Source organism: Poecilia reticulata, chromosome 12 (assembly GCF_904066995.2).
Source record: "Poecilia reticulata chromosome 12, P_reticulata-male-v2, whole genome shotgun sequence".
In the NCBI taxonomy this organism is placed as follows: Eukaryota; Metazoa; Chordata; class Actinopteri; order Cyprinodontiformes; family Poeciliidae; genus Poecilia; species Poecilia reticulata.
In genome coordinates, this window is record NC_088841.1 from 1,236,296 (window position 1) to 1,251,481 (window position 15,186).

General features: G+C 38.7%; 1 protein-coding gene across 3 annotated transcripts in view; it reads right to left on the reverse strand.

Annotated features, from left to right (window-relative positions):
* The window catches only part of tln1 (talin 1), an 85,024-nt gene that overhangs the window by 55,543 nt on the left and 14,295 nt on the right, over positions 1-15,186 (reverse strand). For 2 of the 3 annotated variants that reach the window (XM_081613236.1, XM_081613238.1), the window contains exons 2-13: positions 14,776-14,839; positions 13,495-13,657; positions 7,045-7,142; positions 6,747-6,876; positions 6,455-6,607; positions 3,581-3,723; positions 3,257-3,384; positions 3,063-3,123; positions 2,757-2,861; positions 1,955-2,110; positions 582-683; positions 355-431 (exon numbers count right to left, since the gene is read on the reverse strand). In XM_081613236.1, the coding sequence (XP_081469362.1) occupies positions 355-431; positions 582-683; positions 1,955-2,110; positions 2,757-2,861; positions 3,063-3,123; positions 3,257-3,384; positions 3,581-3,723; positions 6,455-6,607; positions 6,747-6,876; positions 7,045-7,142; positions 13,495-13,624 (1,283 nt within the window). In that variant the 5' untranslated portion in view covers positions 13,625-13,657; positions 14,776-14,839. The remainder of the gene's footprint in view (positions 1-354; positions 432-581; positions 684-1,954; positions 2,111-2,756; positions 2,862-3,062; positions 3,124-3,256; positions 3,385-3,580; positions 3,724-6,454; positions 6,608-6,746; positions 6,877-7,044; positions 7,143-13,494; positions 13,658-14,775; positions 14,840-15,186) is intronic. The other variant, XM_081613237.1, reaches the window with a different exon arrangement.

A 15,186-nucleotide genomic window follows, 5' to 3' on the forward strand; every position in this document is an offset into this window, starting at 1 on the left:
TTCGCAGAAATAAAGGCTTTCAAAAATATCTGTGTATAGTTAATCTGTAGTTTCTGAAATAAATGGGCTCTTCAGATTTTAATAATTTTTTAAGGGATTTGTTGTTCAAGTGTGCTTACACTGCAGTGTGATAAAATAAGGTAATTCTTTTTAACGTGTTATTTTTATCTGTAGCTGATTAATCAAAATTAACACAGTTTAACCCCAACCTTAATATACAATACATACACATATACAGTGTCTGTGTATAATGAATATTTAATGGTTTACTCTTTGAATGTATGTATTGAAATCCACATGTGGATTTTCTGTCCTGATTTGACCCAATTTATCTGTAAAGACACACACACTTACTTTTTGGGAGACACAGAGTCCTCCTCCATGGGTGATTCATCATCTCCATCAAAGCCAAAGTGGTCCTTACTTTTTTTCTATTAAGACAGTAATATGAAGACACAAATGCGATTTTAAGCTGCTGCTGATTGACCACAGAAATTAAAAAAACTAACAAATATTTTACTTACAAATATTTTACTTGTTTGGAGTATTGTCATTTACTACATTTGAATGTTCCCACTGACCTTTTTGAGGATGATATCAATGTAACCAGCAATAAGCTGGGCAATCTGTTCTCCCTCGGTGGTTTGCACAGAGTAGTACCCATCCTGGTAGTCTCCAAAGTCCTGTCAGCAGATCAAATGACAGCTGTGGATTAAAAGATGGGTACATGCAGTGTAGAACTCAAGTCCTGGACATTGATTCTCTGTATGAATCAGTCATGCATGTTCACCTGTGGTAAGGTTTTGAAAGACAGAAGAACAATGAATGAAATAAGACATTCATGCTTTTTTGAAAGAGATTTTTAAACATTAACTCAATCTCTTAAACATGTAGAGATCTCACTTCCAGTTTAGGGTCTTTCCATTCGGACTTTCACTGTCTCCCAGGGTGTTCACCTGACGCTTTGCAGCAGCCCTCTCCCCTCTGCAGGCACAAGGATTGAGGATCCTCGCATATCTGGAAGATTGACTCATTTATGCAGTACCATGGGACCAGGCGGTCTGAGACACGTGGTTAGTGTTCAATCATGTGGGATGCCTGGGCTTGCAGGTGAACATGGAGAAAAGCAGTCTGATTCACTCATAGGAGACAATCTTCCTGGGCATTGCTATGAATTCCACCTCAATGACTGCTTGCCTGTCACCCCGACAGTATATTGAGCATGCTCCCGGAATTCAGGCGCGGTTTGACGCTGCTTCTTGTGTGGCATGTTTGACTTTTGGGCAAACCCTAACCCATGCTCATAGTGGCATCCAGCGTAGTACCCTTGGGGCTGCTGTCATTGCAGCCCCTCCAGATGTGGTTGAACAGCTTGAATCTGGACCCCACACGGAATACTCATCGTTTCAGAAGACTTCAGTGTCTTCAGTCTCCCAGTGGAGGATGAGGTTGTTTATGACAAGGGGGATCCCGCTCGATTCCATCCCATGTCGATGAGAGGTTGTGTTTACCAATGCATCCACGGGCTGGGGTGTGACCTGACAGGGTCAAATGGAACAGGGGACATGGGCCCCGCGGCAGAGCAGGGAGCACATAAATGTCCTGGAATTACAAGCCGTGTTTCTGGCTCTTTGGAGTTTTCTTTCATGGTTGCAGGGCAAGCATGTGCTGGTGAGGTCAGACAACACCATTGTGGTTTTTCACGTCAACCACCAGGGGGGGACCAGGTCAAGGAAACTGCTGTGATTGACTCAATGGGTTCTGATATGGGCAGCTCCATACTTGGCCCACCTCAAGGCAGCCTACATCCCAGGTTCACAGAACATGCCAGTGGATTTTCTGTCCCGTCAGAAGCTACACTGCTAATCCTAATCTACTGTTCTAACAACCTCTTGGGCTGTCATCTTATTTATGTGCTGAGTAATAATTAAAAATTGTTGACAGGAAAACTCACCAAAGTGAAGCTCTTGGGTGACGCAGCCCAGCGTTTGATGTTTGTCAGACTCCACTCCTGGATGACCTCTTTGGTCTTCTCGTCTACTCTCATTACGCTCTCCTTGGTGATTCCCAGCAGACGAGGCACCAGTTTGTTTTTGCCTTTCATTTTTTCCTGCAATGAATCAAGAAAAGCAGAATATTCTTACTGAAAGCAGACAAATCACAATTGGCTGATTGTGGGGGGATGAGAGAGAAAATTAGCTCCAAGAATGAATTAGAGATAAGCTTTTACTTATCTTAAATAAGTAAAAACAATGGAAACAGAAGACGGTAAAAGTCAAGGGACAAAATGACAGTTGTCCTTTCTTGCCTTACTGAAAACACACAAAATAGAAAACAGGGTGGAATTTAAAGGGGATGTCCTGTCTCTTTACCCTGACTGTATCTTTTGAGGGAAGCAAAAAATCTGATATTCAGCTACCCCTTTAAGTCCCACTTGCATTAAAAGGACCAACTCAGGAAGGACTCACACAGATGTGATTTGTTAACATTTGAGATGAGAGTATCTAAAGTTTGGAACTTGACCATCAACAAGTCACAAGGTCAGTCGCATGACTTTACTGCCCTGCTGCTAAAACAGTTTGATATTTTTAAAACTGCCACTAAAAGCATCCAGGCTACAATTGAATTAAAAAGCACATGACATCGGTTCACTGGAAGCATGTTAGAAGAAGAGTGTTATTGCCTATAGAAGAATCAGTCATTTTTATGTAGATTTAGGCAGCAGAAGAAAAACAAAACAGAAATTTTCCATTTACCTTAACCAGGAAGAACGAGACGCCGTAGGTTTGCAAAGACCTGGCCAGCTTCACATAGCTGACTTTGGCCTCAATCTCTGTCATGTTCTGACAGTTTTTATGTGCCTGCAGAAGCAAGAAGAACAGAAGTGCATTAATTAGCTCACCGCTGCATAAAGGAGACCTTCACATTTAGTTTAATGACTCATGCAGCATGTTTTCTCTTTCAGTTGTCATGGGGTACATCTTGAAAGATAAGATATTATTTAACCTGTATAAGTCTTTTTTAGTCAAAACAGACTTCTAAACCTCCACAGATTCTCTTACCTGGAAGATTTTTTTCTCCCCTTTATTTTTAATGTATTCCTTAGGCAGGAACTCCTTTAAACTGAGAAGAAAACAGTTCAACCACGATCAAACAAAGCAGCATGACTTTATCAGGATTTCAAAGGACCATCAAAACATCAAATTGATGGAACCAAAAGAAAGACAACTGAATAAAACATGAGGCCAGTGCTTACTCTAAGAATCCAGGCTTGTGTTTGGACTCATTGTGATCACCAAACTGAATCTGGCACTGGTAGCCTGCAAACTCACAGGCTTTGTCAAATGAAACTGGATGTGATCCATTCAGGATGTCATCACGAGCCTGTTCCACCACACGCACACACAGACAAACACACACAGAGTAGAAATTCAGGATCAATCCGGAGAGCAACATCAGGCAACATCATCATTGATAAAATGATGTATTTAGACTAACCCTGATGCATGAGCAAGTAGTACCAACCCCATCAAGCTGAATAAGGAATAAATAAAAGCAAAGATTGTATATTCTCAATTACCTGTACATAAAGCAGGTTAAGCTGAACAGGGTCTCTGGAGTCCACATTCTGGTCTGAGTAGAAAAACTTTCTTCTCAACAGCAACATCTCTGTCTCTTCCACACCCTGCTCCCTCAGTGTCCTCCCATGGTCCAACCAGTTCACTAACAAAATAATCATTTATGTTAGACAATAAATAACATCCAGAAATCAAGACGTAACACAGGGTTCTAAATTTGTTACAAAATCCCACACCTTTCGGATATTTTTTCCTGAATTTTTTACAGCATTTTAGACATTTAAATGCAGTTTTTACTTTATGCTTAAACAGTAGGTTAACCAATAATGAAGGCTTTTAGTAAGCAAGCCCAAAATAGAAATGTTGATATTTTGATTAAAATATATTGAAAAAAATACATCATATGATTTTGCAAATTAAAGAAAAAATATGTAAAACTCATAGGATAATTTATTCAAAGCTCTAGAATTTTGGCTTTTGTAAATTAGAGAAGGTAAAAGCTCTGAAAAAAATCTAAAATATTTTCATTCTCTGTTTTTATATATATATATATATATATATATATATATATATATATATATATATATATATATATATATATATACACTTATCCAGATCCAGAACATTATAAAAGATAGTGTCCAGTTCTGTCCATTAACACACACGGGACATGTCATGTTTAGTTCACAAAGACAACATGGATGTCAGGATTTTAGCCAACGGTAGTTTCGATCAGAAAAAGCAAACAGCAGAGACACTTTAAGGAGGCTCTTATAATCCAAATGAACAAATTTGACTTCATGCAACTAATATACAGTAGAGACCAAAAGTTTAGACACACCTTTTCATTCAAAGAGTTTTTTTCATTTTCATGACTGTGAAAATTGTAGATTCACACTGAAGGCATCAAAACTATGAATTAACACATGTGGAATTATATACTTAACAAAAATGTGTGAAACAACTGAAAATATGTCTTATATTCTAGGTTCTTCAAAGTAGCCACCTTTTGCTTTGATTACTGCTTCGCACACTCTTGGCATTCTCTTGATGAGCTTCAAGAGGTCGTCACCTGAAATGGTCTTCCAACAGTCTTGAAGGAGTTCCCAGAGATGCTTAGCACTTGTTGACCCTTTTGCCTTCACTCTGCGGTCCAGCTCACCCCAAACCATCTCGATTGGGTTCAGGTTCGGTGACTGTGGAGGCCAGGTCATCTGGCGCAGCACCCCATCACTCTCCTTCTTGGTCAAATAGCCCTTACACAGCCTGGAGGTGTGTTTGGGGTCATTGTCCTGTTGAAAAATAAATGATGGTCCAACTAAACGCAAACCGGATGGAATAGCATGACGCTGCAAGATGCTGTGGTTGCTGATACAGTATGCCTTCAATTTTGAATAAATTGAAGGCATTTATTCAAAATGCCTTCAATTTATGGTGTGGGGTTGCTTTGTCACCAGCAAAGCAACCCCACACCATCACACCTCCTCCTCCATGCTTCACGGTGGGAACCAGGCATGTAGAGTCCATCTTTTCACCTTTTCTGCGTCGCACAAAGACACGGTGGTTGGAACCAAAGATCTCAAATTTGGACTCATCAGACCAAAGCACAGATTTTCACTGGTCTAATGTCCATTCTTTGTGTTCTTTAGCCCAAACAAATCTCTTCTGCTTGTTGCCTGTCCTTACCAGTGGTTTCCTAGCAGCTATTCTACCATGAAGGCCTGATTCACACAGTCTCCTCTTAACAGTTGTTGCAGAGACGTTTCTGCTGCTAAAACTCTGTGTGGCATTGACCTGGTCTCTAATCTGAGTTGCTGTTAATCTGCGATTTCTGAGGCTGGTGACTCGGATGAACTTATCCTCCGCAGCAGAGGTGACTCTTGGTCTTCCTTTCCTGGGGCGGTCCTCATGTGAGTCAGTTTCTTTGTAGCGCTTGATGGTTTTTGCGACTGCACTTGCACTGCATTTCTTAAACTAATGATGGCCACTCGTTTTTCTTTACTTAGCTGCTTTTGTCTTGCCATAATACAAATTCTAACACTCTATACTCTATTCAGTAGGACTATCAGCTGTGTGTCTACCTGACTTCTGCACAACACAACTGATGGTCCCCATTTATAAGGCAAGAAATCCCACTTATTACCCTGACAGGGCACACCTGTGAAGTGAAAACCATTTCAGGTGACTACCTCTTGAAACTCATCAAGAGAATGCAGAGTGTGTGCAAAGCAGTAATCACAGCAAAAGGTGGCTACCTTGAAGAAATTAGAATAGAAGGCGTATTTTCAGATGTTTTACACTTTTTTGTTTAGTACATATTTCCACGTGTTAATTCATAGTTTTGATGCCTTCAGTGTGAATCTACAATGTCAATAGTCATGAAAATAAAGGAAACTCAATGAATGTGTAGGTGTGTCCAAATGTTGGTCTGTACTGTATAAGTTTTCAACAGGACAGGTTTTTACTGCTCTAGCTGTTATTTTACATGGAACTGGCAGGAATTATTATCCCTGCCTAAAAAATTCCAGAACGATTCATAAACACACTCACATGTGAGTGTTTATGAATATCAGCTGCAAGTGAGTTAATTAACTCATTGAAGACTCTGTCAGGACCTTTAGACTTCTTTAATGGTTTTATTGGCTCTAGTGGCCTTTATTTGACAGTGAATTGACAGGAAAGTGGGTAATGAGAGGGGGGAAGTCATGTAGCAAGGAATGCCAGGCTAGGAATCGAGCCTGCGACAGCCGCATCGAGGACTAAGGTCTCCATATGTGGACTAAACTTAACCCCTGCACCACCACCTTCAGACTTTTTAAGGACCTTTTGACAGATGTCCTTTTTGTATAGGATTGTGAACCCCCTGTGAATCTTACACTCATCGTCTGTGTGGAGTTTCTGCTTCAACTTCTCCATCTTCTTGTCATCTCTTAGAAGAGTCTTGTCTCTTTTCAGTGTTCCTGTGGTTTCTTCTTTCTTTTCCTCACCAATGTCTCGCACCAGTGAGTACTCATCATAATTTGTTATACCTGGTAGACAAACACAGCTTTGAGTTAATTTCAGTTTTGTCTTTAACTTGTGGTCGATATGCCTGCAGACAAGACAGAAATTATTGTAAACAAGATAAGGGTTCCTCAGATAAAAACATGAAATTATAAAAGAACTGACCTATTCTAGCACAGATGGTCATGAGCATGTCACTGACGATCTTGGAGTCGTCTATCATGACAGTCTTTACTGTGCCATCTAACATGCGGATTTTCAGAGGCCTCTGCTTCTTCTTGTATTCCAAGGTGTCCTACCAGAGAAAGGAGTGGTTGATAGTTGGTAAAAATCAGCTACACAGAAAAACTCCATCTGAGCCCCTCTCAGCAGGAAACTCAATAAAATTAAAGAATTATTTAGTCATATTTAAGCCACACCAGAGATGTCTTGCAACCTCTGTTCAGTGTTCACTGCCACTCACCCCATTCCTTAACATATAGTAGTCCAGGGCCTTCCCAGCCTCCAGCCAGATGCCTTTTTTTGGGTCTTCGTCAGACAGAAACAGCCCATAGTCATTGGCTACAGGAAGAAAGAAACATTAAAACTGGTGAAGCTGCAGATTCAAACATTAAGCTGCTATGAAGATAATGTGCTTGTGCTACAAGTATATTACAGCAGTATGTCAACTGAATGCTCTGCCTTCCACTTCTATGTACAAGTTCTAAATCAGTTTAATAGCAAAACAGAGAGATTGTAGCTTGAACATAATAAGAGCAGTTTTTCCTCAGTACCGGTCCTCAAGTCCCTTGTTTTAGATGTGTCTGCTCCAGAACACCTGATTCAAGTGGTTGTACTGCCTCTTCTGCATGTCATTAAGTGCTGCTGAACACTGTTAATCATCCACTTATCGTGGGCCCCCTGACAAAAAATTTGTTTGGGGCCCCACGCGCAGCTGCTGTTACAGTTTTTTGAGACTATTTCACCCATAAAAAGTGTCAATTTTAAAGGCTTGCATCTGCCTTGCTTGCTTTGGTTCAATAATTAGCACAATATTTACTGCTCATGAATTTAACATCCAACAGTCCACATCCAGTATGTAAGTAGGTTGCTTAAATGTTTTCTATTAGTTTTAGATTACTGAAATGTCTCTCCCCATCAGCAAGTCAAATGCAACGTGCAACTACACATAAAGCAATCCGGACTTCTCAAAAATGCTATGTAGTTGCATTTTACTCAAGCTGCAGTATATAACTAATAAAAAATGTTTTCTCCATATTTGTTAAAGCTGTCACCATGTTGTGACAATTTGTTATGAGACAGATAATTTGTGAAAACAAATCTCCTCCATCTCCTTCCTGAACTGCTATTACTGGTTAAAGTAATGCACTGTTCTGGCCAAAACAATCAATCAGAACTAGAAGGACACTCTTAGCACTGTCAATTATCCTCATTCACTCATTGCTAAACGTGCTAATGGTGGAGAAACAACTTATCATTACAAGAAATCGTTTATCTGCCGTCATTGGTAGCTGTGCTAACTAAACTGAGCATTCACAGTTTTAATTTGCACAGCTCTATGCTATGCTAGCTGCAGCACGGCACAAATCGAGGGGGACAAAGGATGAGCAGCAACATGAGATTGTGATTGACAGCACTAAAACTCTCCTGCCTCTGATTGGTTGATTCTAGCACTGGGAGAAAGCAGAGTAAATAGATTTTTCACAGATTACCTCTCATACCATACTGTCACAACATAATGACAGTTTTAAAAAATATATTTTTATAAAAGTCACATACTGCAACTTTAATTTCACTCAGGAGAGGACGGGTCAGGAGGGATGTGAGTTAGAGCTGCTGCTGACTGACTCCTCTGTTGTTAAGTGGTAAAAGGTACAAGGGTACAAGGGGGGGTACAGAGCAAATATGGATGTGTGTTTTTTGATCTGGCAGTGGGAACATTAAATATTTACTGCTAAAAACAATCTTTGAAAATACAATATGATTAATTTTGTAACTGACAGGGCCCCGATTTTTTTTTCATTTTATTTCTATGAACAAAAAATAAATAAATAAATTGTCATCACTTCCCCCACTAGTGAAAAGTGAATGAGGCTCAAAATGCCTCATTCACTTTTTAAAAAGCTGCAGCAAAAGAAAGTTGGTCTAAAATGCCTCAGAACAGAGGTAAACCAGGGATCTGTATCAACACTTTAATGCAAAGTTAGCACTTCTAATGGGCTTTTAATGCAACTTTTAAAGCAACTTTGCATTAAAAGTGTCATTATTTACCAAATGACACTTCATGACAAGTCGTAGACATTCATAAAGACTCATTCATGTTCACGACAGGTGCTATGTCATATATATGACAGTGTCAAATCAGTCTCATGTACACCCCGTCAAATAAAGTGTTACCGAAAGTCTTGACTTTTGGGTAAGATTACAGTCCAACAAGTTGATTTCTGATCCTAGTTTTATGGATAAGAAAAGCTGAGCAACATTTGGTTGAGTAGTTAAAGCTGAAAACAAAGAACTTAGAGGTACTATGCTTAAGCCACTAATGCACAAAAGGTTTTCAAGAAATTCATGAAATAAACAGTTTAATAAGTGATGTTCTTTAAATTCCAATCACTTGCTCAAGATTCTATAAAATAATGTTGTAATCTCAATGCAGCAGTAATATTAGACGCAGCTCACTGCATGCAGATCACCATCTAACAAGAGACTGTTGAGATTTGCTACAGTTTTATGATGAACTCTAAATCCCAGCTGAAACCACACAAAGGAATCATTTGCTCAATTACAACATCATTTATTCATGTCATTACAGCAATCTTCAAAGCTTGTGGTGAGAATCTTGTCCACAATGATAAATGCATGCAATCCAAAATAGAGACACCAATTACTGAAAGAAAAACACGTCAACATTTGAGCACCAAAGATAAAAGACAAAAGATATTTTAAATGACCTGGAGGTGAGCTCAGAGTGCTCAACAAGACAAAACAATGTCAATCCAAACTTGGCTCCAACAGTCATTCAGCAGTTGGAGTACCAAAGGACACATGGCGGACAGGGTTGGAATGATAAGAGATGACATTTCTCTGAAAGGAAGCAACATTTATTACTGCTTAGGGTTTAAGGAACAGAGTTTAATGGAGCTTCGTCTTTGTCAGACCGTTAACAGTGTTAAAAAAAACAACTTTTGATTGTTCTCTTCCTTCTCCATTTGCTAATGTATAATAAGTAGTTCCAACTTGAAGGGCTTTGCACAAGACATTTGCAAAATTGGACTGTGTAATTTACTGGCCAGTAGAGACAAGCTTATCCCATGGGTATTATGTACCTCACTCACAGCCTAATGTAAAATAGCTTACATGCTGGAGCAAGTTGTGCAGGGAGCTAATGTTGAAATAGCTTGGGTAACAGAGCATAACACAACATCATGGACTTCAGATGATGTGGACTACAATCAAAAATGTAGAACTGTTTTCTTCCGAATGTAGAGAAGCAAACAGTGTTTTTACAACATTTTACTAATCTTACTCCGAACTTTCACAAGGAAAATAAGCAGGTCCAAAATAAACTCCAAAACACTAATTCTATAACTAGCTAGAGCAAGAAACAAACATTAATTTCCACTCCCTCTTAATCAAGGATTCAGAAGGGAGAGAGAGAAGAGAGAGATAGATACATAGAAACCCCGAGTCCTCCCCATTCTCCAAACTACCCCAACTCTTTCACCAGCTTCTTCTTTTAACTCTTCCAGAGGAAAACAACAAGTTGTTCCCTGGAAAGCCATGACATATATTCATTCTAACAACTCTTGGATTTGAACCGGGTCATATTAAGATGCCTAAGCTTAGCTTAGAGAGGAAGGGCAGTAACTTAACTACTTCCAATAGGGCTCAGCTGTTCATCCTAAGAGCAGGGCCGTGCAGAGACCACTAAAGGGGCAGGTGCTCAAAAAAAAAAAAGGGGGCACATCTAACCTCATTCTAGGACAGAATATTAACAAAGCCACTCAGCTTTAAGAGTTTAATAAACAATGATAAATTACAAAATTGTGAGATATACAATCATAGCTAATGAACATCTCTATATAGAGCATAACACTATGCATATGTAAGATATTTTATTAGTCATTTCTTTCTGCAGGTCTACTTTGTTATAGTAAAGTATTTCAATATTCAAACCCACAATTTAGCAAGATATGTAAATCAGAGCTGGACCACCAGACATATTTTGTCTTTACAGAATTAGACTATTAAAAATATAAATAAGGGCACAATGCAACCTTTTAGTGACTGTAATCTATAAAACAAGAGCTGCCTGTTTGCTGCAGTGGAGATGAAGATGGTCCATTCAGGAAAGCAGAGCTGCATCAAACTTTAACGTGGAACTGCAGAAAAAAGACAAAAGCAAATATTTAATTGTTAATGCAGGCCATCATGAGAAAGGCCTACTGAGTTTTGCTTAAAAAAAAAACTTTTAAAAAAATGTAAATCACACATTTTTGACTCGAAGTTTTTTTGGGTTTTTTTTTGTGCAAAACAAACTTATTTGCGCTTGTCAGAAATATTTTCTTGCTATTCTAAGTTTTTGTTTGTGACTCAAAGTTTTGCTTGTGATTCTCACATGAGTTGTAGGCAGGAACTAAAATCACAACAAAAGATTCCTGATGTGTGCAATGAGTTATTTAATTAAAAAAAAGTTTTTTAAACAAAACTTTGTTTTGTTTTTGGTTTTTAAAAAAAGGAATCATTACAATTCCAAATGTTTTGATTACAATTTTATTTTACTTAACTGAGGTTAGTTTTTTTTTCATTGAATAATTGGGAAACAAATTTAACTTCATACTCTGCGAACCAGACCCTAAACTTACTTAAAGTCTGGATTGTGTTTTGTCCCCTACATTAATGACACACTTTTATTACATTCATTTTATCCATCATGGTAATTCAGGGTGAGTTATTTTTAATTCTAAATGAATATCCTTGTTGGACTTTTAAGTGTTATTCTCCTTCAAGATACATTTACCTAACGCTGGAATAAATAAAATGTACATTATACAGCAAAGGAAATTAGACATATATTCATTATGGAGATGATCGGTTTTGGATGGGCGATGTGCCCCTATTGCGTAAGCCATACTAAAAAATGACCACTATCATTAAAGATACAGGGGAAAAGCTTTTTAGTTATCTTGTTTTGCTAACAAAGTCATTAGCTATCAGATAGCTAATAGCACAACAACAACAGCCTAATGTCTGTATGATAAGAATAGTGAATTGATAGATCAGAACAGTTTTTCCTCACCTGGCTGTCTCCTCCCACTCAGTAGTTCTTCAGAGAAAGGCAGATGCAGAGGCCTGTCAGTGTCTGTTGTATTTCATTACCTCTCTGCTTAAACCGCGACTCCGAGCTGAAGCAGAAACGATACTTCAACGTTTTCCGTCAGCTGACAAGTAGCAAGTCTACTCCACTTTATTCACCAAAAACGTTTTTTTTAATTCACCAAAAACTGTTCTGTAATCTGGAACGTTCGCTACGTTGAGCTCCACAGTTAGCCGCCTCATCTCACTGCGCGAGAGGCAACTGCATCATGTGTCACGGGCAAAAGGTCAAAGGTAACAAGGTGACCAGCTTATTATGTTATACAAAAAAGAAACAAAAAAGCAAATAATTTTAGCACATGTTTTTATGTGTCAGAAGAGGGCTTAGAAAATAATACCAAAAAAAAAATTTGGACCAAAAGGGCACTTGGGGGCAAGGAGCAAAAGGGGCATGTGCTCAAGCACCCCACATGCCCCCTCTGCACGTGCCTGCCTAAGGGTGACCTGCTTTTTCATTCTCTGCTCTGGAGTAGGGACTTACTTTACTTTAGTACAAGTTTAAGTTATAAAAAACAAAAGCTGGAGCATTTCTTACAGATGCATGTAGAATATGTTTGACTCATCCAGAGCACATGACCACATTGTAAGGTTGAAAAGTGTCTTTGGACAAGGTTTTTTCTGTTTTTCTCTGGTACACACACTTTTAATTCACAGGATTTTTCCCCCCACAAAGTAAAGATGACACCAACTTAATAATAATAAATAATAATAGGTTATATTTATAGTGCCCTTTATATCTTTAAATCTCAAAGGGCATGAAACAGGAACAAAACAAGGAATTGCAATGGATAAAATATTTTAAATAAATGGATACATCATTAAAAGAAATTAAAATCAATATCTAACAAAAAGAAATGTCTTCAGGCAATTTTTAAAACAATCAGTGGATTGTGGTGCCTTCAGAGTATCAGGTACGGCATTCTATAGACGTGGAGCGACGGTAGAGAAACCAGATTGAAGTAGAGGTTATTGAGTTTTAGGTAATTTTGGAGGTGGATGGCAACTGCTTTCTGTAGCACTTTGGATATGAAAGGCAGATTGGAGATGGGTCTGTAATTTGAAAGGATTTCTGGATGCATAGTAGGTTTTTTGGTGAGTGTAATTATAGACTATACATGCACAGCAGAAAGACACAGGAAGCAGAATTCAGTAAGTGATGCACCGTTGCCATACTGCTTATCGTGGATGATGGCTTCCTCTCTTCTTTGGGCATACGCTCTCCCCTAGAATCATTCTCCCTCCAGACTCTTTGTCTCTCCCCGTCAGTCATGTAATGAATAATTCTTCTCAAGGTTGAGTTTAGTTCACATGCGTCACAGAATATTTCACAATGAAAAACATCACAGATTTTCCAGAGTCAAACTAAAATAATCCAGTTCATTAAAACAGACAGCAATTCCTCCAAACGGCTCAGATATATGACCAATAAGTCCCTCTTTAAGCGTCCAGTTCATCCCAGATATACCATTCAAGCTCACCTGTGTAGAGCGGTGGGTGGGGCGTGTGTGCATGTGTGTGGAAGAGAAATGTTACTCACGCTGGCCAAGCTGTGCCTCAGGAACTCTTTCCCTGATGATGCGGCATGCATCATAGACCATTGTAGAGGGTTCAAACTGCATCGTTTTCACCACATTCCCCACACCAATTTTTAATGACAAGGCAACCATGATTGCTGCTCCGCTCTGCCACCCACTCCACACCTGAAGAAGAGACAAAAGTCAGCCAGGAAAGTCATTTTGCAATCAAAAATGTCAGATTTAATCAAAGTTATCCAAAGAATAAACACTGCCAATGAATCTGAAGATGAAGCTGTAGAGATGATGCTTCATAAATTTGACAAACTTTGGGCCCAACCAGACCCAACCGTTGATCTCTTCCCAGTTTTACTCCGGTGTGTCGATCAAAAAATCTCATTTATTATTATGCAAGTACCACAGATTGTGACTCAGTGTACTGTTGAAAAATATTTTTAACTTCGCTTCAGGAGACCATATTTATTAAATATTACTTATTTAATTATTTATTATAAATTGCTGCACATATAAGGGGGTGGCTCCTTTTGAGATACTGATATGCCCAAGCACCTGGGATGCTTGGAATTCCTGCCTCCTACATATTTTTACCTTTTAAATCACTTTTTTTTCTCTTCTCACATTATTGTTAGTCATCATAACTCAAACCTAGTGGAAACCCAGAAAGATTTCCTGTGTTTAGGGACACCATGTGAATTGCTCTTCTGATCTTGTTAAACAATCCCATAATCTTGTGCTGCATCTGTTACATGACTGAACAAATATCCCATAGCCAACCTCCCTGCCCTCCTGATTTACATAAAAAATGGCAACAAGATAGAAGTAAACATCAGTCAATATTGGTATCAGACCGATACAGATATGTTAAAAAAATTAACATTGGCCAATACCGATGCTGATGTATTGTGCATCTTTGGAATGAATTAGAGGGGAGATTAATTCCCCTCTATTTCCAACATCATATCCTGACCTCACTAGTGGTCTTCCTGGTCAGAAAGACCAAAGAGGTTTTTTCAACAAGACAGTGGGAAACCAAATTCTGCTGGCATGGATGAGGAATTTCAACATAATTTCAACATGGATCTGTTGTGCCATCTTTTTAATATTCTGTTTTGTGGACTTGAGATAAACAAATTGTATAATACCATGTAAAAAAGTTCAAACAAGATCAAACATCTCATGTTGATACCATCTGCAATAAAATAAATTACAGAATTGTATTTATTATTAATTTCTGTTTCACTCGTTACTTGCATATTCAAAGTTCAGAGCACTGAAATAAATACCTGAAGATAACCACTGTGTTACAGACTGTCCAGTCAGATGTTGAAGTTGGGGGTTGAACACGTCCTAAAAGAAAAATGGAAACCATGCTATAATTAGTTTGAATAAGTACAAATGCAAGTGTGACATACATAAAGCTTTCAATTCAAAATAGCTTCCTCTTAAATCTACATTGCTAAAATATTTTGTTTTAGACATTTGCTTACATATATCTATAGTACCAGTTTGTGGTATGGGCAACCTCCAGGGCAGCATCTTGTGGGGGCAACATGAGACACCCTTACCCCCTCCTTCATTTACAAAAGCATGCTTCTACTGTGCATCAGTAACGTTCACAAGCTCTGACCCAGGTGCACTGCCACACAGGTGAACACACATTCCTGACAGCAGAGTCAGTGCACAGAAAAACAGTG